Here is a 22,657-nt window from a genome sequence, read left to right as displayed (position 1 = left end):
TTACTAGTCCACATGAGTCACGTATATCGAGCATGAGCTTTTACTGGTATCCTGAAAACTGATCCCTGAAGGAGTCCTAAGATGCCTTTGGTCATGAAAAGTAATATGCCAAAACATAAACTCTATTATTTGTATTAAATGGAATGATACCCTGAGATCTTATAAAACAGGTAGACTTATTGGGAAAAATATGAAGGAACACCAATTAAAATATATTATGTGAAAATTAATATTATGTTGGAATGCTGCTTTCAGTTGAAATCCTTGTCTCTATTCAGTTTTAATTATGAAGTCCTGACTCAGACTCCAAATTATTTTTTGAATCTCTCTCCTCTTTTCCATTTCTACTTTCTACATTAGTGCATAACTACCAAACTGGAATCTCCCTTTCCATCACCCAACATTTTTAATCCATCCTCCTCACAGGGGACAGTATTATATTCTTAAAATTCAGGTTGCTTATATAAAGTAAACAGAGAAGCAAAACTTGTGCTAGATTTGAGAGCTAGTCTAAGCCTTTTAGGAATACATCCGAGTTCTATTATAGTCTGATATCATAGGTAAAATAAAGTGAATATTGAAATGTCATTAAAGATGAAAATTGGCTGGATAAAGGAATATTCAAATCTAACCCTGAACTAATCATTACTCCTACAAGTTCTCCAAGGGAACTGTATGCAAAAAGGACAATGAAAACAACTGAACAAAGTAATAATTTGTGATTAGTTAATAATTTAGGCCTGAAATATAACTCCAGTGAGCTATGCTGGATAATCTGGAAAACATATTTTTCTATGCTAGAATGGCTTTAAGTGTATTTTTCATCCTTTAGCCTAACTTCAAGTCTGAGTCTTGTATCTTATTATTCCCATATGAGGAAATTTATAAAAAGTCTGTCAAAGGCCAGATGAAAAAAATTATATATATATTATATGTGATATATATATATATATATAAAATTCTTCAAGAATGGGTGCTGTCAGTGATACAACCAGTTTGTGAGACCTTCAGAAAGCAGTGGATTTTACCATTTGAGCATAATATTCTGGAACATTCAAAGTGTAATCTTAAGATATTATGGAGTTTGAGCATGGAGTGAAAGTTTCAGAGCGCAGATCGGAAGGGTTGGGGTAGGAAGAGGGGAGGTTGCTTTGTACCAGTGGACAAAATGTTAGCCTGTCCTACACTTTAAGCAGAGACTTGTGAAAAGAAGGGTGAGAATGCTGCAAGATTTAGTCCTGATATTATCTAAAACAGAGGTGGGTTTATAGTTTCAATTACAGCCTAAGAATGAGGGATGCCTCGCAGTCAAAATGTTAGGTCAGTGTGTCATTACCTTTTAGGCAGTTAGATGTGGCAGCTGCAGTGAAGTGTAGCCATGGGTGACAGGAATGAGCAAGTGAATATAAACCAAGTTGTTCTTTTCTTAGAGAACAGGGATGTGGAGTAAGGAAGGGGAAGTAGTGATGGATCATGAACAAATCAAGCTGTACAAGCCTTTCTGTTGCTGATAGGGCCTAGACTCCACCTCAGACAATGGCAATCTAGGGAGAGGAGATGGTTAAGAATTTTTCCCACCATGTTTCAAACTGCGTTAGACATTGATGAAATATCTGTGTGACATGGATAAAAAGAAAAAGTAAATCAATAATAAAAATGTACAAATCTTTCTATTTCTCCACACTTTCAGTGCTCTTCTTTTACAGTGTTAGTTAACTCCTGGCTCTCAGGTTATGGAAAATGAAAGGCAAGTTGAAAGAAAGGCCTAAAAGGCTAATTTGTTTTCATCATAAAAAGGTGAATGAGAGGCAGTGTTGGGGTGAAGTGGGGATAAGGATGGCCTGCATTTGTATTCACCAGAGTTCAGCTAGCTTGATTAGGGAATGACATTTGAAAATCTGTGGTTTGAGTAATATATTGAATTTAAAAGAGATAAAAATAATTTTTCTAAATTGTTGCTCATTATTAATGTTCTTCTTCCTAGTATTTTCTCTAGCGACTACAGAAAAGATTTAAGGTATTTTCAGTTTAGGCCAAAATAGTGTTTCTTCATAAATAGCATTTTGACTCAGTGCCAAAATAGGGTTATGAGGTTTACTTGTAAAGATTACAAAATGAGTTCTTAATTTAGAGTTAAAATTTTAATATGAAATATTCCCTAAAGTAGAATGATACATAGGAGTGAAAAAGAAATTATTTACGCAGATAGTGAGGGTGAGGAAGCCCTTGGTAAGGTTTTCCCTTTAATGAAAAGCAGTCCCAAATCATTTTCTTTTCTAACAATGAGCAGCCTGTAAAATCAAGCTGCAGACATAGACAAGCAAGCTGTAAGCTTGTATGGGTGAATGCTGGCAACTGTGCCAACAGGAAAGGCTACTTGGCACTAGCCATGTTCAAAATGGTAACACCATCTTTCTCTCTCTCTCTCTCTCTTTCCCTCTCTTTCCTCCCTCCCTCCCTTCCTTTCCTTTTTCTGCCAACCACGTGTGCAGTCAGGAGTAGACAGCATGGCCCTGGCCAGGCAAAGACCCAATTTGCATAATAAGATTAGGGTGGGGTGGCCAGCTTCCTCTTGCACTATGCAAACGTCACACCTGGTCCAACCAATCTTTGGACCCTATGTAAATCAGATACTGCCTACTCAAGCCTGTCTATAAAATGCTGTGCACTCTGCTGTGGGCCAGAAGGCCCATTGGAGTACCCCTCTTTCTCGCAGGAGATAGAGCTATTCTCCTTTCTCTTTCTTTGCCTAGTAAACCTCCATTCCTAAACCCACTTCTTGTATGTCTGCGTCCTCGATTCCCTTGAGACTATGAACCCCAGGTATTTAGCCAAGACAAGGACGCTGCTTCAATGTTTGCTTTGTTCAAAATCTTTAGAACACAATTTTTCTGAATCTTAAAATAGAATGTTAAATAATATGGGGGTTTAGTCATGGCATTTTGGCTTCCAAGTATAGAAACCTACCAAAGTTAGCTCAAATACAGATTTCTTTCCTGAGAGGAATCAGATAATCCCCTGTGTTCACAGACCTAAGGACAGGAAGTAAAGATGGACTTCCTGGGGCCCGGAGAATCCCTCACTCAAGGGAGACATGGCTTCTTTCATCTTGCCTCTCATATCCCCTTTACTTTGATACACAGGCTTCAGTATTTTTCTCTCACATCCTCCCATACTAGCAGTTCACCTTACCTATTTTACAGCAGCTGTGCACCAGGTGGACCCCATGCTTTGCAGTTCAGATTATTGAGAGAAAGGTTCCTAGTGACTCCTCTCAGCCTATGATTTGGTTTCACTGGAATCCCATATTCATTCTTGGTCTAATTATCTACGAAAAGGGAGGAGAGAAATGGGATTATACTATTGCGCATAGGGCTGCCCCCTCAGAAACATTAAACAGGGCAGGTTTAGGTAAATAAGGATGTTGAAAGACTCAGCCACATTGTCTGACATATCCAATACATGTACACTTTTGGAGAAATCACTAGTGGAAATGTTTCCAGAATATAGAATAGCCAGCCGTCAGTGGGAGTCCACATGTCAAGTTTAATTTCTGTGTGTTTATGTGTAAACTGAAAACCAAGCACAAGAAAGATTTTTCAAACAACAAAAGTGAAATCCCCAAACAAGTAAAGATCAATAAATAACTATCTTGAATAGTCTTAGCTAGACAGACAAAATAGCTTAACTGTTTATTATCCACATGCTTTAAGTGGCAGGAACTAATTGAATTTGAATTTAAACCTCTTATTTCAAAGACTCATTACTTTTTCAGATTTGCAATTGCATTTTAGAATTGCTATGCTAAATATTTAATATTCCTACTTTAATTCTAAATATACCTCAATTACTCTATATAATGTGGAAAATTACTTTCTTGTTCAATTTTTGTACAAGGTACAATGGCATAAAAAATAAGGTTGTATTACTATTGATGCTATTTGGATAACATTAAGTTATTATAAAAACAAGAAAAAAATGAAGTTCCTAGTGCAAACCTTTCTGAGGAAAGTATGTATCACTTTCCTGAAATAAAAAGGAAAGCAGTTGTCTTCATTAAGACATAATAAACATGGAGGGTTTGCCAGATCCTAATCATAGCAATGAGTTTTGAAATCTGGCAATATATGGTTCCCTACTCTTATGTCTTACTCCCTTCTTAGCTACTCCCCATTGTGTATCTTATGTAAAATACCTTGTTTTATTAACTTCATTTCAAAAAAATCTTGTTGTGTAACCTAGCTTTTTTTAAAGTTAAAAATGAATGATAAGTCATTTCATTTTGAGAGCCTTTTGAAAATTTCTAAATTCTATCAGTAAGTTATAACCAACATTTAAGAGTTCAGGACAGGGACTGACTATGCAGTTAAAGGACATGGACAGAACTTTGATGTATTTAAATTCTCTTATGTTTTTTTGAATTAAAGTACAGAAGCATTATTTAAAATGGATATCACTGGCAAAAGTAATTCTTATTTATTTTATTTTATTTTTTTTTTTGAGACAGAGTCTCGCTCTGTTGCCCAGGCTGGAGTGCAGTGGCCGGATCTCAGCTCACTGCAAGCTCCGCCTCCCAGGTTTACGCCATTCTCCTGCCTCAGCCTCCCAAGTAGCTGGGACTACAGGCGCTCGCCACCTCGCCCGGCTAGTTTTTTGTATTTTTAGTAGAGACGGGGTTTCACCGTGTTAGCCAGGATGGTCTCGATCTCCTGACCTCGTGATCCGCCCGTCTCGGCCTCCCAAAGTGCTGGGATTACAGGCTTGAGCCACCGCGCCCGGCCTGTAATTCTTATTTTTTTCGGCTAAAAAAAATACATGCTTTAAGATGTCAGTGTGTGTAACAATTTCTTTCCTTTAAAGTATAGAAATGATTGGTGCCATAACTCTGTAAGCACAGTGCTCTGTCACTGTCCATGACTGCTCCCTTTGTGACTTTTGATTTATGTTAGGCAAGTTTACCAATAATACTCCAAGTTTCTTACTATCCTCAACTGTATAAAACTTATATGATTGTAGTGAAACAGGGCTGCTCATATAATCACAAAGATGTCAGACAAAAATAGTTTCCCATATCTGATGGGATAATGATACCAAAACAATAAAATGTTGTTTAGTAGAGAAGCTGAATTATGAATCCCATAATTCAGCTTATGGGATTCATAATTCAGAAAATGGGATGAATAATTGGAAATTTGAAAGAAATGTTTTCTTTTGTGAGCTAATAGTTAAACATCTTAGAAATAGAGACAGTTGTTGGAATTTTGGTTTCTTTTAATATTAATTTTTGTTAGTGGAAACTAGAATGATATTTAAAAAATAAATGTAGAACAAGACAACAGCAATGCCCTTTTTTGCTGCATAATAATAAAAAAAAAAAAAAAGTTGATAACACAGGTAAGAACAAAGAGAGATTTAAAAAAAAAAATGTATTAATACTGCTATCCTAAAGGGAATGGGGCATAGGGCTGAATTGGGACTGATCTCCACAATCTACCATGAATTTTCCAGGGAGAGTGCTAAACTGGGGGCCCTTAGTTCCTGGTGGGAGGAGATGCTGAAAAAGAGAGTAGGACCCTGGAAGTTAAGAGAGTTAAGTGTTCGGAAAACATCGAATATGGTGGAATGAATGGGATTCCAAACCACCATTGTAATTCTTTTTTGTGTAATTTTGGGGGTGGATCATAGGCTTTCCCACTGTTTCTAAGCCCTAGCGGTAGTAACAATAAAGTGCAAAATCATTGCATTTTGGTTCAAAAGGCATAAGATAACCTAATTATGACATGACAAAAATCAGACAGATCGCCAATTGGAATATTCTTCAAAACAACTCCTATCTACTCTTTGGAAATACTAACATCATGAACAACAAAGCAAAGCTGTAGAACTGCTCAACATTAAAGGAGTTGAGAGGAAAAGATGATTAAATACAATGCATGATGTTGAATTAGATTTTGAATCAGAATTTTTTTCTATAAAGAACATTATCTGTCAAAAGGCAAATTTGAATAAGGACTATACATTGTACACATTGCTAAAGGTATTGATTATGAGAGATATACTGTGGTTATGCAAGGGAATGTCCTTGTCTTTCTTAACCTTCTTAAGAGATGGATGCTGAAGTGTTTAGGAATAGAGTCATGATGTCTAGAGTTTACTCTGAAGTGGCTCAATGAGTATGTAAAATAGCCAACAGGATGAAATGTAAACAACTGGCGAATCTAGGTGATGGGTATAGGCATTCATTCTACTATTCCTCAAAATTAAAAATTTTGTGTAAGTTTGAAATTCCAAATAACAAGTTTTTCAAAAATATGTGACATTTATGCCTCTGGCAAGGACTAACCATAAAGGCTTTGAACCTGTTTCATCTGTAAAATACAAATTATCTGGTACTTTTGTCTCTCATAAGTATCCACGGGATCATGGAGTTTGCAGAGCACCATTTACTTGTCTATGATTTGGAAAAATATTTTATAGAAAAGAAGAGAGTGATTTTTAACTCAACAACATTTATATCACAAATGACATAGTTGAATTTTAAATATTTAAAAACCTCAGCTTGTGTTTACCAATTATAATACAGCCATGCCTCCACTAAAGAATGCCCTGGGAATGAAACCTTTCTCTGTAACAGGAAATTTTAAGCTAAAATCAAACACTGCTAAAAAGAAGCACACAAATAAACATTTATATCATCATGTGACTATAGGTACTCAATAGTAGTGACTTTATGGTCATGTTGCTATTATTCTTTAGAACTCTTTGATTTTTTGCATTTCAACTAAGAGTGAATAGAGCTCATCATAGTCAGGAATCGGAAGTCTGAGAAGGTTCAATTTTGATCAGTTATATATTTACATGTGTTTTTTTTTTTTTTTTTTTCATTCTTGGCAGAAACTTAGAGAGTTATCTCAATCAGTTTTATCATGATTTAGAAAAAAATATGAGAATCAATTGCATCATTCTTGCAAGAGAAGGTCAAAATCAATGAAAAATTTCTTGAAAGAATAACTTACATTTTCTGAACTCCTTCATCATCACCTGCTTTATATTCTTCCTCCATAACTAAACTTCCCAAACACAAGTGGCAAAAATTACTAGTATTTTACTGAATATCAGATTCAGTGACATTTTCTTAATCTATATTCTTCTTTTTTTGCTTTGAAAAGTGATTGACCCAGTCAGCCACTCAATTTTTTTTATTCTGAAAATTTTCTCTTTTAGATGTCTATGAACATCTGTGTTACCGCTAACTTCTGACCTCCTTTACTCTTATTTCTCTAATAGCATACCTCCAAGATTGTCTTGAGACTCCTCTTTTTTTTTTCAGGGGTCGGGAGATCTCGTTCAATTAAGTCATCTCAAGATGACTTTAGAGAAGGCTTCCTCTTCAGACTCACCTTTCCAGTTGTTAAGTACTATGTAAACAGTTGCAATTGCCTGCTTCATAATGCTATCTAAACGTAGTCTCTACATGTCACATGATAGCCAGAACCTTAATTTCTCCATGCCCAAAGTCAAACCACCTGCACACCAACTTCACCGCTGTGAAATGAACTAGTGAGAAGAAAATATATATAAAAGGAGAGGCATTATGAGAAAAAGTTTCATGTAGCAAAAATAATGAACACTGTTCTACAGTAAACAAGAGTGAAACGGGGTACTCCTTATAGAAACAGAATAGCTATGAACAAATTGATTTATAAGTGAAGAAAGCAGAGATGCAGGATGGAAGCAGGGAGAAAGAGACAGAGAGAGAGAGAGAGAGAGAGAGAGAGAGAGAGAGAGAGAGATGGAGGGGGAGAGGGAACGTGTGCATGCCAAGCGGTGATTTGATCGTTTAGCATGACAATGAAACTGCAGGATGTGCTCTTTTATTTATTCTTCACCTAGAATCGAAAGATCTTCACCTAAATAGATAGAACTTGAAAAAATTAATTTTAACTTATGATAAACTGATCTTTCAAGAACATTTGGGGAAAATATACTTATAATAAAATCAAGCTTGTACTATTACCAAGAGTATGCACTAATGTTTAAAAATTAGTGTCTCCCACAACAGAGAGAGCTAAATTAAAATTAAAGTTTAAATAACATGTTTAAGCTTGAAAGATAGCCCATACTGTTAGATAATGTAAGTATGTTGAGAAAAGTAACTAAAAACTAATTCACCAAGTTTGTAAAATCAAATATTTTATACACTAGGTAATCTTAATTTTGCTCAGTCACTGTAAATCGGATTATTCTTGAGATTGTATTTAAGTCAAGGCAAGATGGTCTTCTATTTACAAATGTAATTTAGTCTCATGAGTGGGTAATCTTGTTAAATATTGTCAGGTTAATTAAAATTGATTTGTGTTTACTAAACATAGTGAATACTAATCAAATATTAGACACTGAGGTGTTGGAGTTACATTTTAAACTTTGACAGACACCATTAGCGCTGCATGAAAGAATTTGTTGTCTCAGAGGTCAACATTGCTTTTCAGCCTTTTCTCCAAAATAAATACTAAGAAAAAATGAGAAGAAATGACCTATACTTCTTAAATACAATTTTGTGATTTGGGAATATTTGGGAGAATTAGGGATACTTTTGGGTGGGGAATTGATTATTTATGTTTTATTTCTGTTGCTACAAACAGCACATTTGCTTTTCCGTCTGCTTAATTCCATTCCAGGTTTGCTATTCTCCACCACTCACAGCATCATTGAGCTCTGCATAATAACTTTTATAGGAGACAAACATTACCAGGCAATTTGAAAGGCAGGTTGAAGATAAAGGCTGATAGCTCACGTGCCCTGGCCTGGTGACTTGGCTCACTTCTGAAGCTTACACTGAATGTGGTCGATGTCCATCAGCTCTATGAGGCTTAAAGAAACATTTCTCCTAATACAAAAATAAACCCACTATAATCATTCGTTTTGGGGAAATTTTACAGTTGTTGGTTAACCTGCTCCCTTATGCCCTGCAATATTCATTAGCAGATTTCTCTGTTTATGAGTGATATTATATGGAAATGGTTATGGGAAGCTAACAGATGTAATCACTGAAATAAATTAGAAGAAAAAGTTCTGTTTTTTACAGATGGCTCCATCAAATGTGCTTCCCTCCCCCACCCTCCGCTTTAACATTTAGTTTTCTTTCAACAGAAAACTTTTCTTTACTGACTACGGGAATGTCGCCAAAGTGGAGAGATGTGACATGGATGGGATGAACAGAACAAGGATAATTGATTCAAAGACAGAGCAGCCAGCTGCACTGGCACTAGACCTAGTCAACAAATTGGTTTACTGGGTAGATCTTTACTTGGACTATGTGGGAGTAGTGGACTATCAAGGAAAAAATAGACATGCTATCATTCAAGGCAGACAAGTAAGTACAATTTTGTTAGAAAATGCTCCTAGGGTAATACAATGAAAGAAATAATACAAAAAGGAAACCAACATTTGCAATATTGAAAATTTCTTCTGAAGTCGAGCTGCAATGAGTCATAAAAGTTACAGTATATTTCCTATATTGGAGAATGTTCTTTTCACAGTAATATTGTGATATTTCCACAAAATTGGAGATGCCTCTCTTACTCATTCTCCCTTCTATTAAAAACAGATAAACAAGTAAACAAACACAAAACAAAGACAAAAATGCTATATTAGTAAAAAATAAAAGTATTAAAATAGATCCGATTTTATGGCCTATTTGCTAAAAACTAATTTAAGTAGTTCATTCATGAGGAGCTGAACTATCATCTGTCCCCTGTGGCATTGGAGATATTTTTCTAACAAAAGCAAATGACTGTTCCCAAAAGTACCTTTATTATTTTAATTGGTTTGATTAAATTTTGACTTCTGATGTGTTCAAGTACTTCCTAAAAAGAGAATTCTGTGAAAGTCACGAAGGTCAAAATTCTTCCTAAATGTGTTACTTTTTACTTTGCTGAATTACGTTTTGCAAACAATGCTCAGTGAATGCCTAAAAGAGATCTCTAAGTAGAAATCAGCCTTATTTACTATAATACGTTTAAAAGTCTGATTCTATCTCACTGATTGCACTTATTTTATGTGAGATTCTTAGTCTATGGAGCTGAAAATGTGAATCTCTTTGGATTCTTTTGCAATGCAAGACAGGTATATTCTGTGATTATCCTTTAAAGTTACTTTTACTTTCTAATCAGCTTTAAAAATGAAATCCTTTCTCCTTCCTTGACAGATAAAGAGATGCACTAATCTGTTTGGGGTTAGGGGGAAACCTGTTCAATGTTAAAGGTGGGCCAGTGCTTTCTCTCTCACCTTCAACTGCCCCAAAAATCTTGATTCCTTTCAAAGTTCTTAGTTACAACCTTAGAGGACCTGATCTCTGAGAGGATTATCATGGCCCTTCTCTTTACTTATTTGCAATTAAAAAGTTAAACCTTGTTATGAAGATAGGGAGTTCAAATAATTTTTTTCACGACTACTTTAAAAAGTTTTGAAAACCTGAAGTGTTTAATTATTCTTTTTTCCCCATGGCTGTTGCCTGTATTTTGCTTGTTCCTTAAACATATGCTAAGTCTGCCACTAAATAATCCAACATAGATACAGTTTTTGAAGTACTGGGGCTGAAGGCAAAATGGTTTATCTACTGCTCCAGGCTTCTCCTACCTCTGCCTAGGGGATAATTAGCAGAGGTGTTTATTTTAGGGGAAACAGTATTTTCTGCAGGAAGATAGGGACATAGTGAGTGAATTTTACCTTTACTGGCTGAATATATTTTCCACCTTGACCAATTGCCTCTTATGTAGCAGGCTTTTTCTCCTGGGTTATGAATTGGCAGTCATGTAGACAACAATGTTGATATCCCATCACTACAGGCTTCCTGGTTAATGGCCCCAAACTTTGAGCAAAACATGCATGAGACTAATGGCAAGGGAAGAATCTTGAGCTTGCTTATAATTTTTGTAGGACAAAGTATTATCCAAGTCAAAATTTGGCCATAGACATTTTTAGTAAATTTGATGTCAGCTAGGTGGAAAATGATATTAGTAAATACACACTTGACTACACCCACACATAAGTACAACACATGCCCATACTGTGGAATAACATGTACATAGAAAAGAACTATTTGGGCTATAATGTGGAATAGTTCTCCCTAGTAATTCTCATATTTTATGTCCAAACTAAGCATGAAGAAATGAGATAAAACCCAAAAACATCATGTAAAGCCAGTCTTCTTTTAGTCACATCTCATACAAGAAGACCAAAAATAGAACTAATGAGTCATATATGCTAGAAAGATAAATCAAATGTTTTTGTTTAAACTACAGAACTGGCAAGATTTTCTGGTTAAAATAGAACATTTTGTGATTTTTGTTCTATAAGTATTTTTATAATCAAACCACACGTACTTTTTCAAATTCTCTTAACTGCAAATGTATGTATTATAAGTGTGCGATGTAATGCCAAAAGTAGTGACAGATGCTTTTTCAACAAAATCTCTGCAGCAAGTCAATTGGCAACTTCACTATACCCTGGAACAGAACCATTTTAAATTAAGTAAAGGAGTAGCCAAAGGCAACGTGCCTAGCATGTGCCTTTTTATCAGAAAATCAGTACATGTATTCTTCCTTTTGCTCCAGGGGAAAACTTTCTAAGTTCAAGATGTCCATTCTTCCCCATAAACCCCAAGACCTTTGCCAAAGAGAAGAGCTGGACTGTTAACTAAGAATATGAATAGCAATAAACATTGTAATTCTCAAAAGAAACAGTTATATTCCTATTATAAATTGGCTTTAGAAATAATGCTATTTCTGAGTGAAATGTTGACATTTATTTGCAATGATTGCAAATATGTGATTTCTTTATATATTACTTTCAGTGCTGGAGCAAGTGCTAGTCTAAACATAGCTTAGGACAAAAAAATTGGATTTTGACTTTATAAAACAAATCTTCAGAGGTGCTTTCTCATTAGTCGTTTCACAGGCAGAGCTATGTTTTTGCAGCTTCTACATATCCATTATTGTATAAACAAGTAGCCCTTAAAATATCTCAAATTATATATAACAGTGTCATAGGAATATTATTGAATATGCTTGAAAGTGTTACTCTCAGAAGCCTTTGAAAAATAACTACTAAATATGCTTTCTTAGTGACACATGAATAAAATTCTCTCTCTACATGTGGAACTGTTTTAAACAGTACTACATAATGTTTTCTTTACTTTTTTTTTGATCTGAATTAAGCCCTCTATTAAGCCCAGCCTGGGTGTGACAGGATCTCCGGCTCACTGGCTCTTCATGCGGTTCTTGCTGCTCGGCCTCGAGTAGCTGGGGCCCCGCGGCCTTACCGCCAGCTAATTTTTTGTATTTTTAGTAGAGACGGGGTTTCACCGTGTTAGCCAGGGTGGTCTGGATCTCCTGGCCTTGTGATCCGCCCACCTCAGCCTCCCAAAGTGCTGGGATTACAGGCGTGAGCCACCGCACCTGGCAAAAATAAGTTTTAATCAGTGAAATGTTGAACTCCTTGAGAAAAAGTAAATAACATCCTTGCGGTTCTCCTGCTGTAGCCATTTCCCATACTAGTAAATAGCAATCAGCTTTTCTTTCAAAGTGAAAACTACATAATTAAAAATCATAGTTATGTTTTCCCCTCGTTATAGGTCAGACATCTTTATGGTATAACTGTGTTCGAAGATTATTTGTATGCAACCAATTCTGATAACTACAATATCATAAGGATAAACCGATTTAATGGCACTGATATTCACTCATTAATTAAAATGGAGAATGCTCGGGGAATACGAATTTATCAGAAAAGAACTCAACCGACAGGTAAGTGAGAAGGCTTCTTTCTAACCTTCCTAATGGTAGATTGAATGGGGATATAGTCCTTGTGCTTTTGTATGGTGTTGAAGTGAGTGAGTCATAAATTATCTGCTTTGACAGCGAAAGTGGGCATGTCTGCTTGTTAGGTGGGATAGAGCTCCCGTCACAAGTCTAAATGACAAATTGTTCAGTTCCTAGTGAATCGCTTCTACAATAGAATTGAAATGATAGCAAGATTTAGATTCAGGAAGGGGCTTTCAGTCGTGATGTATATAGACAGGAAACTCAGATGCTAAGGTTATTTTTTTAAATTTTTTAAATATCATTTTGGTAGACAAATTTAAAATCAGGTGACTGCCTTGCAGTATCTGTCCAGTGTTTACTATAGTCATTGGGCTCTCCTAACTTTACATTCCAATTGTTCTTTAACACATATTCATTAAAAAGTAATTTTCAATGAGAAGGCTGCAGTTTTTCTCAGAAAAACAAACCAGTTGTTTTTTACAGGAGATTAGTGATGCTGTTCATCAATACAATTTAGGTTCAGTCATATATAAAATAAGAAAATATCAAAAACCACCAGCAAATTTTTTATTATACTCTATACTTATATTTCAAATCAAAACTAGCCTAGAATTATCTAAGCATTAACATATATCTAATCATGGCTGTACATTGTCACAAATATGTTTAGAACAGATTCAAATATAAAATTCTGTAGATAGCCTTCTTAGAGTTTAATATTAGGATTTATTCATTCATTAATTTTTCATGGACAATCTACTATGTTCCAGGAACTATTCTATGTATACTGTGAATACAGAAGTGAATAAAACAGACAGAACAGTCTTGCCTTTATGAGTTTGCACTCCAGCGGAGAAGCTATAATACAGAATAACTAAGTAAATTATGTATTATATTAGAAGATAATAAGTGCTATAGAGAAAATAAAGAAGGTAAGGAGGATAAAGAGTGTTAGAAATGGGAGCAGTCTTCAATTTTATATGGAATAGTCAAAAGAAGTTCCATTGAAAAGATGACATTAAATGATGACTTGAGGTATTTGAAGGAAAAAGGCATGGGGATTGTATTAGTCCATTTTCACGTTGCTGATAAAGACATACTCAAGACTGGGCAATTTACAAAAGAAAGAGGTTTAATTGGACTTACAGTTCCACATGACTGGGGAAGCCTCACAACCATGGCAGAAGGCAAGGAGGAGCAAGTCCCATCTTATGTGGATGGCAGCAGGCAGAGAGCTTGTGCAGGGAAACCCCACTTTTTTTTTTTTTTTTTTTTGAGACGGAGTCTCGCTCTGTCGCCCAGGCTGGAGTGCAGTGGCCGGATCTCAGCTCACTGCAAGCTCCGCCTCCCGGGTTCACGCCATTCTCCTTCCTCAGCCTCCGGAGTAGCTGGGACTACAGGCGCCCGCCACCTCGCCCGGCTAGTTTTTTGTATTTTTTAAGTGGAGACGGGGTTTCACCATGTTAGCCAAGATGGTCTTGAGGAAACTCCACTTTTTAAAACCATCAGATCTCAGGAGACTTATTTGCTATCACAAGAATAGCATGGGAAAGACTTGCGTCCATGATTCCATTACCTCCTACTGGGTCCCTCCCACAACACATGGGAATTCAAGATGAGATTTGGGTGGGGACACAGCCCAACCATACCAGAGATATCTGGGCAAAAACATTGCAGGTGGTGAGATGAGCAAGCACAAAAGCCATGAGGAAAGAACATGTCTAGACTGTTCAGGGAGTGGCAAGAATACCTGTGTGTCTAAAGCAGAATGAATGAGGAAAAGAGAAGTAGGAAATGAGGCTGGAGAAACAAAGGAGGATCATAACAAGTAGGGCTCTGTAGACTATTATAAAAAAAAAAAAAAAAACTTTTGCTTATACTTTTAGTGAGATGGGAAGTCCTTAGAAAGCATTAAACAGAAAAATCTCATGGTATGACTTACATTTTTAAAGAACCAATATGGCGGCCGGGTGCGGTGGGTCACACCTGTAATCTCAGCACTTTGGGAGGCTGAGACGGGTGGATCAGGAGGTCAGGAGATCAAGACCATGGTGGCTAATGCAGTGAAACCCATGCCGAAAATCAGAATGAAGCAGGCTGAGGTGTGGGGCGCCTGTAGTCTTCGGGAGGCTGAGGCGGGAGGTGGCGTGAGAACCGGAGGTGGAGGGCTTGCAGTGAGCTGAGGTCCCGGCCCACTGCACTCCAGCCAACCTAGGCGTGAAAGCGAGACTCAGGAAATCTCAAAATAAAATAAAATAAATAAATAAATAAATAAATAAATAATATTATGGCTACTCTGTTTATAATAGGTAGTGGGGAGAGAAGGGTGGGAGGTTACAGAGGATGGTGGATTGGATCAAGATGGCAGCAGTGAAAGTGGGGAGAATAGGGAAATTCAGAATATAGGCAAATATAGAGCCAATAGGATTTTCTGATACATTAGATGTGGAGTATAAATAAAAAGAGAATCAAGGATAATGCCAATGGTCTAGCTAGAGCAGTTGGAATAATTTAGTTATTTTTTAGATGGGAAAACTAAGCTTGGAGTGAATTTAGGACAAAGATAGTAAATGTAATTTTCATGAGTTACTTTAAATGTTTATTATAAATTAAAGTGAAAATATTTAAATATACAATTCTGGAAGGGGGGAAGTCTAGGCTCGAGATACCAATTTGGGAGTCATTGGCAGATAGGTGACATTTAAAGCCATGATTATGGATGTGAACGTGAAGGCAGTAAATACAAATGTAGAAATAAGCATTCCAAGCAATGTACACTGGTATGCTCCAGCAATATGTCACAAAGAATAGGAAAAACCAAAAGAGGAGACTGAGATGAAGCTTCTTAAATCCAATTGACCATTGGATTTAGCAGCACGAAGCTCACTGGGATCTGATAAGGGCAGTTTCAGGATAAAGTGAATACATGAGTAGAATGGGTTTGAGAGAGGAAGGAAAAGAATTGTAGAAAATGATCATTGTAGCTTTGCACGGTGTGGATGTAAGCTAGAGGAGAGAAATGGAGAGCTAGTTGAAGGAAGGATCGTTGTGGGGATTTGGGTTAAAATATTTCTTTATTAGATGTAGCAATAATGGTACATTTGCATGTTGATGGACATGATCCAATGGAAAAAGCAAAAGTGTTGATGAGAGTGAGAAAGTGGAGAGTTGGTGATTAGTTGAGAGGAGATGTGATCTATTATATAAGTGGAGAGAGTTTAGAAAATAAAAATAACACTCGGCAGGGAAAAAATAGTTAAAATTACATTTCACTTATATTCCCACTTAGAGAATGAATAATACAAAGAGAATAGGCATAATTATTAAAAGCATAGTAGTTTTATTATGAAGAGAATATTGCCATGGTATTCATCACCATTTCAAACAAGTGGGTGATCTAAAAGAAACATAATTAAGAACCAAGAATGGGCTGCCCTTGGGGAAAGAGGATGCAGTTGGTGCAGCTTATGGCTTGTCCCTGTGTGTACAGTTGTTAAATTATTATTTTATTTTTATTTTTAAAAAGTTATCCTTTAAATAGATAATACAGGCATGTAGCTTAAAAGGAAACCTCAAAAGGCACAAAGGATTTTTTTTTTATTTTAAATGATTTTATGAAATCATTTAATGAAATGATTTTTAAATGAATCTCATTTTAAATGAAAAAAATACTGTATCAGAATTAAACATCTTTGTTTGAAAAAAAAGAAACATAATTACAGTAATACAGAAAATCTTACATTATTCCTATTATTTCTTTTCACTTTGATCCGTCTTTCTTTTCTCATCCTCTCCATATAATACTTTTCTTACCTTTTTAGTTTACTAAGTTTTATACTCATAAAATATTCTTCTACTCCTCAATTTCTGTACATACACTCAGCCTCCACTGTTTGACAACTTCACACACACACACACACACACATATTTTATTTTGTGATAAGAGTCTCAAAATGACAATAGACTTAAAAATTTTAAAAATATTTTGCCACAGCACTTCTCAACAGAGTACAATCACAGAATCTCATTTCTTCTAGTTTAGTTGCCTATATGATGAATCATTTCAAAGTAAATCCTTTCTCCGCCTACCTACCTAACCTGGAATTATTTTTATGGATCTTTGTATTCATTTTAGAAATTAGTATTTTAAAAAAGGATGAGACGCATGTACCAAAAATTCATGTTACTTTTATTTTGCTCACTGGTGAAGAGTTTAAATTAATATGAATGCATTTTATTTCTTAGAATTGTTTTTTTTAAATGCCCACTTAGGAGGATTTTGTTAAATCCCAATCTCTTCTTCTATGGGTTTTAACTCTTTTGCATTTGATTATGGTGCTAAATAGTTGAGTATACAAAATTTTGCTAAGATTCCCTGTTTTTACACTATAGAAATTTTGACATACTGATGCACATAGTTATCTTATCTTTGAACCTGAATTTCACGCATGTTGTTTTTTATTTGTTGTAGTCAGAAGCCACGCATGTGAAGTCGATCCATATGGAATGCCAGGGGGCTGTTCACACATCTGTCTACTCAGCAGCAGTTACAAAACTCGGACCTGTCGCTGCAGGACTGGCTTCAACTTGGGAAGCGATGGCAGGTCATGCAAAAGTATGTTGTTAAAATATAACATTTTGCCAGCAGCTACCCCCCTTATAATAGGATTTTAAGTATTAATTAGCAGCATCAACATCAGTCATAACATGAGACTTCAACAGGTGAAGTTTGCCTGCAAATATATACTGTCCATTTTTCTCAAAATAAGTATTTTTCTGTTGTGATAATGTGAATTAGAAACTAACCAGGCTGTAGAGTCACTAAATTTATTGATTTTTAGGGAAACATATGTTGGGGAAGATTTTTAGGAAGATGCTTCCCTTAATTCCCTAAAGGATGTATGTGAGCTAATGAGCTGGAATGATGAGTTGATAAGATTTCCTCCTATTTGAAACAATATGCTACTCCTCATAATAGGTGTGTTGCTTGTTTTGACAGAAATCCACGTATAGACAGGCTTCATTTTATCTACCATCACTGGGGAGTGAAGTCACTTCATGATTTAATTTTTCATGATTTAATTTTTCAGGTAACTGAAGCTATGCTAATTAGAGATCAAACATGTAACAATTTTATCAAAAAAATTTTAATGATTTTATCAAAAAGTTTTCTAATCTCTTAGATATATCTCTGTTTATTTTTTAAATAGGCCAGAATAATTTATTTTAATTTAAATATGGTAATAAGGATTTTAAAAATTACTCTCGCAACTTAATATTTTGCACAATAATTAGTTAAGGTCTTTTCCTGGGGTCTTGATATTCAGGTATAGTAGAATGGTCCTGATTGAAATGATCCTACTGGGGACTGTTGGTCTTTAAATGTTCCCCAGACCCCATTATTTTTAATTTTATGATGACTGCTTTTTACAGTGTCTAGTTTGTCTGTACCTTTGTCATAGTGACAGCTTTTTATTTCTGTCAGTCCTCTCTCTCTGGTCACAATCCTGTCATCTCTTCCACTCTCTGGTCATGTGCTTACTGAGGACTGTGAAATTAGATCTCTAAATGTGTTAGAATTTTAAGTCTAAATGGTTAGAGCTACTAATAGAATATATAGTTTAAAATGAAGAATCAAAGAGGCTAAACTATGTTAATATGTATGTATTTTTGTACTTTGTTTACATTTTTTATTTGTATTCCTGATTTTGTGTTAAATACTGGAAGTGTGAAGGTAACAGGTCTCATGTTCCTAGGCCTTCTGGATAATTGAGGGTACTGAGTTTGAAGCCTCACGATAAAAGAAGTTTTGTGCGTGGGTGCATGTGTGTATATGTAGTTTGTGATTTTAAAATTGATCTGTATGCCACTTGGGAGATATAATCACACACACACACACACACACACACACACATATATACACACAAGCATATGTGCATACATACATACACACATTGGAGGAAAAATGTAAGATCAGAATTGCATATTATTCAATCATCTCTAATGTAGTATATCACCTGGAGTACATTAATACTCATCAGAAATAATTCCAGCTATTTGGAGCAACAAGAGATTTAATGCAAATAGGTGCCTACAAAATCATTTAAAAACCTGGACCAGTAGCTTCTAGACTACTGGGTCTTTGGAACATCCCCCGCAAACATTCCAGCTGAAAGCTGGAACATCTACCATACTCAGAAGCTAGAGCATCAGGAAGTCATAAATGAAAATGTTAACTTTAAAAACATACCATTTAGCTGAGATCCAGGGATTAGAAAGCTGGCACCAAAACTATCAGATGCAGAGTTAAGTCACATCTGATAGCCCCTAACGGGAAAAAAATAAAAAAGAGAAGGAAAGGAGAAACACCCTGTTCCTCACATCTTGATATGGAATGGAAGAAGCCTGCTGTGGAAAAATGCAATGTCTCCATCAGAGGCGGCAAAAAGGGGACCTTTGCCTCACTTTCATGTTCTAAACTTGAGCTAGCATATCTCATTTTAGGTAGTCAAAGAAAATCCACTACCTTTGGCTATATGAGTGTCTGTGAAATGTATTTTTTAGTACTCAATTGTCTATAGTACAAGAAGACACACTAGAAGAAACTTAAGTAGGTATTAAAGAATACCTAGGAAATGACCAATGAAAATAATGGGGAAAATCATTACTATTCTTATTTAAAACATACATACCTATATACACACACAAACAATCACACATATTACATTAATGAAGTTCTAGGTTTACCAATTACCAATTAAGACATCCATTAGAAGTAAAACCAAGGGCGAGTGTTGTGGCAGAGGCCTGTGATTTCAGCACTTTGGGAGGCTGAGGCAGGTGCATCATTTGAGCGCAGGATTTCAATAAGAGCCTGGGCAACATTGCAAAACCTAGTCTCTAAAAATCTATAAACGTTAGACAGGCATGGTGGCACACTCCTGTAGTCCCAGCTACTTCAGAGGCTGAAGTAGGAGGATAGCTTAAGCCCAGGAGGCAGAGGTTGCAATGAGCTGAGATTTTAGCAAAATGGGTGCTATAAAACCAGGATTCCTATGTATTGCTAATATAATTAGAAATTGATATCACAATTGGTAAGATATTTGCTAATAAGTATAATGATCATAAAACTGACAACATAATTAAACAAGTTATAATTCTTTACTTTTGATTAAGGAAATTAAATGTATTTATAATAACAGCAACTCAGAAACAATATAGCTGTCCAACAATAGGTAAGCAGCTGACTATATTATGTTACTTCTCTAGTAAGGAATCTTATGCTGCCATTGAAAGAAATGTTTTTGAAGACTTTTTAATGGCTTGACAAAAAGTCATTACAGTGAAAAGAATTTATATACAATATCCCAATTTTTGAAAAATATAGAAGTATATATGTATCCAATGTGGATAGAAAATACTTTAAAATGTTAATGATTTTCAAATGTATCAATATACTTTAAAATAACATAAAGTATTATTTTAAAAGAAAATGCCCTTGACATCAGGTAGACACTGCAAGACTATGAGGCCAATGAAGATAAGGATGTTAATGTACTTTGCTCCGCAATTTCATCTAAGAAAATGTGTGAAATGCTAAATTGAAAAAAAAAAAAAAATGCTTATATCATGATTATAATGATGAAAACAGAAAACTATTTGGAAAATTAGTTGGTAAATTATTATATGTCAAACAGAAACAAGGCTTGGCTTAAGATAATGGTTCAATATAGATAATAATCTTGATTCTAAATTAATGAGCAGAATATAAAATTGAGTGTCTACTTTGATATAAGTAAATATACATTTAAAAAGTACCTACATACATTAAATATGAAATAGTCATACAAAGGAATGTTATACAGCAGTGAAAATGAGTAAACTCTGATTACAAGAAGAATGGATGAATATCAAGAGTATAATAAAAAATAAGTTTAATCACAAGATTCACATATGCAATTCAAACATGCATAATTAAACAATCTGCTGCTGGGAAATACACCACGTATGTGTTAAAACTCTTTTAAAAATACATAATAAACACAACAATCAGGATATCGACTCTTTCTGAGTTGGAAGAGAGTGAGTTTGGGCACATTTATGTCTTCCAGTGTACTGGAAATATTCTTCACGTTTGTGCTAGGTACCTGGAATTTGTTTTATTTTTATTATTTATATATTAAAATATGTTATCAGTTCCTGTACTAGTTTGCTGAGAATGATGGCTTCCAGCTTCATCCATATCCCTGCAAAGGACATGATCTCATTCTTTTTTATGGCTGCATAGTATTCCATGGTGTGTATGTGTCACATTTTCTTTATCCAGTCTCTCATTCATGGGCATTTGTGTTGGTTCCAGGTCTTTGCTATTTAAATAGTGCTACAGTAAACATACATGTGCATGTATCTTTATAGTACAATGATTTATAATCCTTTGGGTATATACCCAGTTATGGGATTGCTGAGTAAAACGATATTTCTGATTCTATATGCTTGAGGAATCGCCACACTGTGGCGATTCAGAAAGGTTGAACTATTTTCAGAATAGTTGAACTAATTTACATTCCCACCAACAGTGTAAAAGCTTTTCTATTTCTCCACAACCTTGCCAGCAACTGTTGTTTCCTGACTTTTTAATCATTGCCATTTTGACTGGTGTGAAATGGTATCCCATTGTGGTTTTGATTTGCATTTCTCTAGTGACCAGTGATGTTGAGCTTTTATTCGTGTTTGTTGGCCATATAAATGTCTTCTTTTGAGAAGTGTCTGTTCATATCCCTTGCCTACTTTTTGATTTTTTTTTTTTCTTGTGAATGTGTTTAAGTTCCTTGTAGATTCTCATTATTAGTCCTTTGTCAAATGGGTAGATTGCAAAACTTTTCTCCCATTCTGTAGGTTGCCCCTTCACTCTGATGCTAGTAACTTTTGCTGTGCAGAAGCTCTTTGGTTAAGTTAGATCCCATTTGTCAACTTTGGCTTTTGTTGCAATTCCTGTTGGTGTTTTAGTCATGAAGTCGTTGCCCATGCCTATGTCATGAATGGTATTCCCTAGTTTTTCTTCTAGGATTTTTATGGTTTTGGTTTACATTTAAGTCTTTAATCCATCTTGAGTTAATTTTTGTATAAGGTGTAAGGTGTAACCAAACCCTGCACGTTCTCACTTATAAGTGGGAGTTGAACAACGAGAACACATAGACACAGGGAGGGGAACAACACACAACGGGGCCTGTCAGGGATGAGGGGCAAGGGGAGGGAGAGCATTAGGACAAATGCCAGTTGCATGTGGGACTTAAAACCTAGATGACCGGTTGATGGGTGCAGCAAACCACCATGGCACATGGATACTATCTATGTAACAAACCCGCATACTCTGCACATGTATCCCAGAACTTTAAGTAAATTTTATTTTAAAGTTATCGACATTCTTTTATATATATTTCATATTCAATTACACTAATTTAAAAAACACAAGAAAATAAATGTAAATGTTAATATACTTTGTATTTTTAGGTGTATAAATCATTGCTTATTTTTATTATCTTCCAAATTTTAATATTATTTTACCTTATTATGAATATTAATTATTGTGTGGTTATTCAAATACAGCTGAGTCTTTTGTATCTTCAGTTTTATTAATAAACCTCAGTATGTTTTTCCTTTTATATAAAAATTATTTCCTGTAAAATTATATACAGTAAACCAAGCATAAGATGCCCCGGTAATTGGAGAATCTTGTGTATATTTTTATATAGAAGTCCAAAACAGGGAATTCACTCTATAGAAAGAGCTACTTTGATGCTGACATTTTAAACTCAGGAGACAGTTTTTTGTTT

General features: G+C 35.3%; 1 protein-coding gene across 3 annotated transcripts in view; it reads left to right on the top strand.

Moving 5' to 3' along the window:
* Nucleotides 1–22,657, top strand: part of LRP1B (LDL receptor related protein 1B) — a 1,950,491-nt gene that overhangs the window by 1,100,680 nt on the left and 827,154 nt on the right. For 2 of the 3 annotated variants that reach the window (XM_031651762.1, XM_031651761.1), the window contains exons 1-3: nt 6,866–9,373; nt 12,635–12,806; nt 17,296–17,439. In XM_031651762.1, the coding sequence (XP_031507622.1) occupies nt 9,203–9,373; nt 12,635–12,806; nt 17,296–17,439 (487 nt within the window). In that variant the 5' untranslated portion in view covers nt 6,866–9,202. Of the gene's footprint in view, nt 1–6,865; nt 9,374–12,634; nt 12,807–17,295; nt 17,440–22,657 lie in introns of those variants that run through there. The other variant, XM_031651763.1, reaches the window with a different exon arrangement.

The sequence above is a fragment of the Papio anubis genome, chromosome 10 (genome assembly GCF_008728515.1).
Source record: "Papio anubis isolate 15944 chromosome 10, Panubis1.0, whole genome shotgun sequence".
In the NCBI taxonomy this organism is placed as follows: domain Eukaryota; kingdom Metazoa; phylum Chordata; class Mammalia; order Primates; family Cercopithecidae; genus Papio; species Papio anubis.
This window is presented reverse-complemented; position numbering and strand designations above follow the sequence as displayed.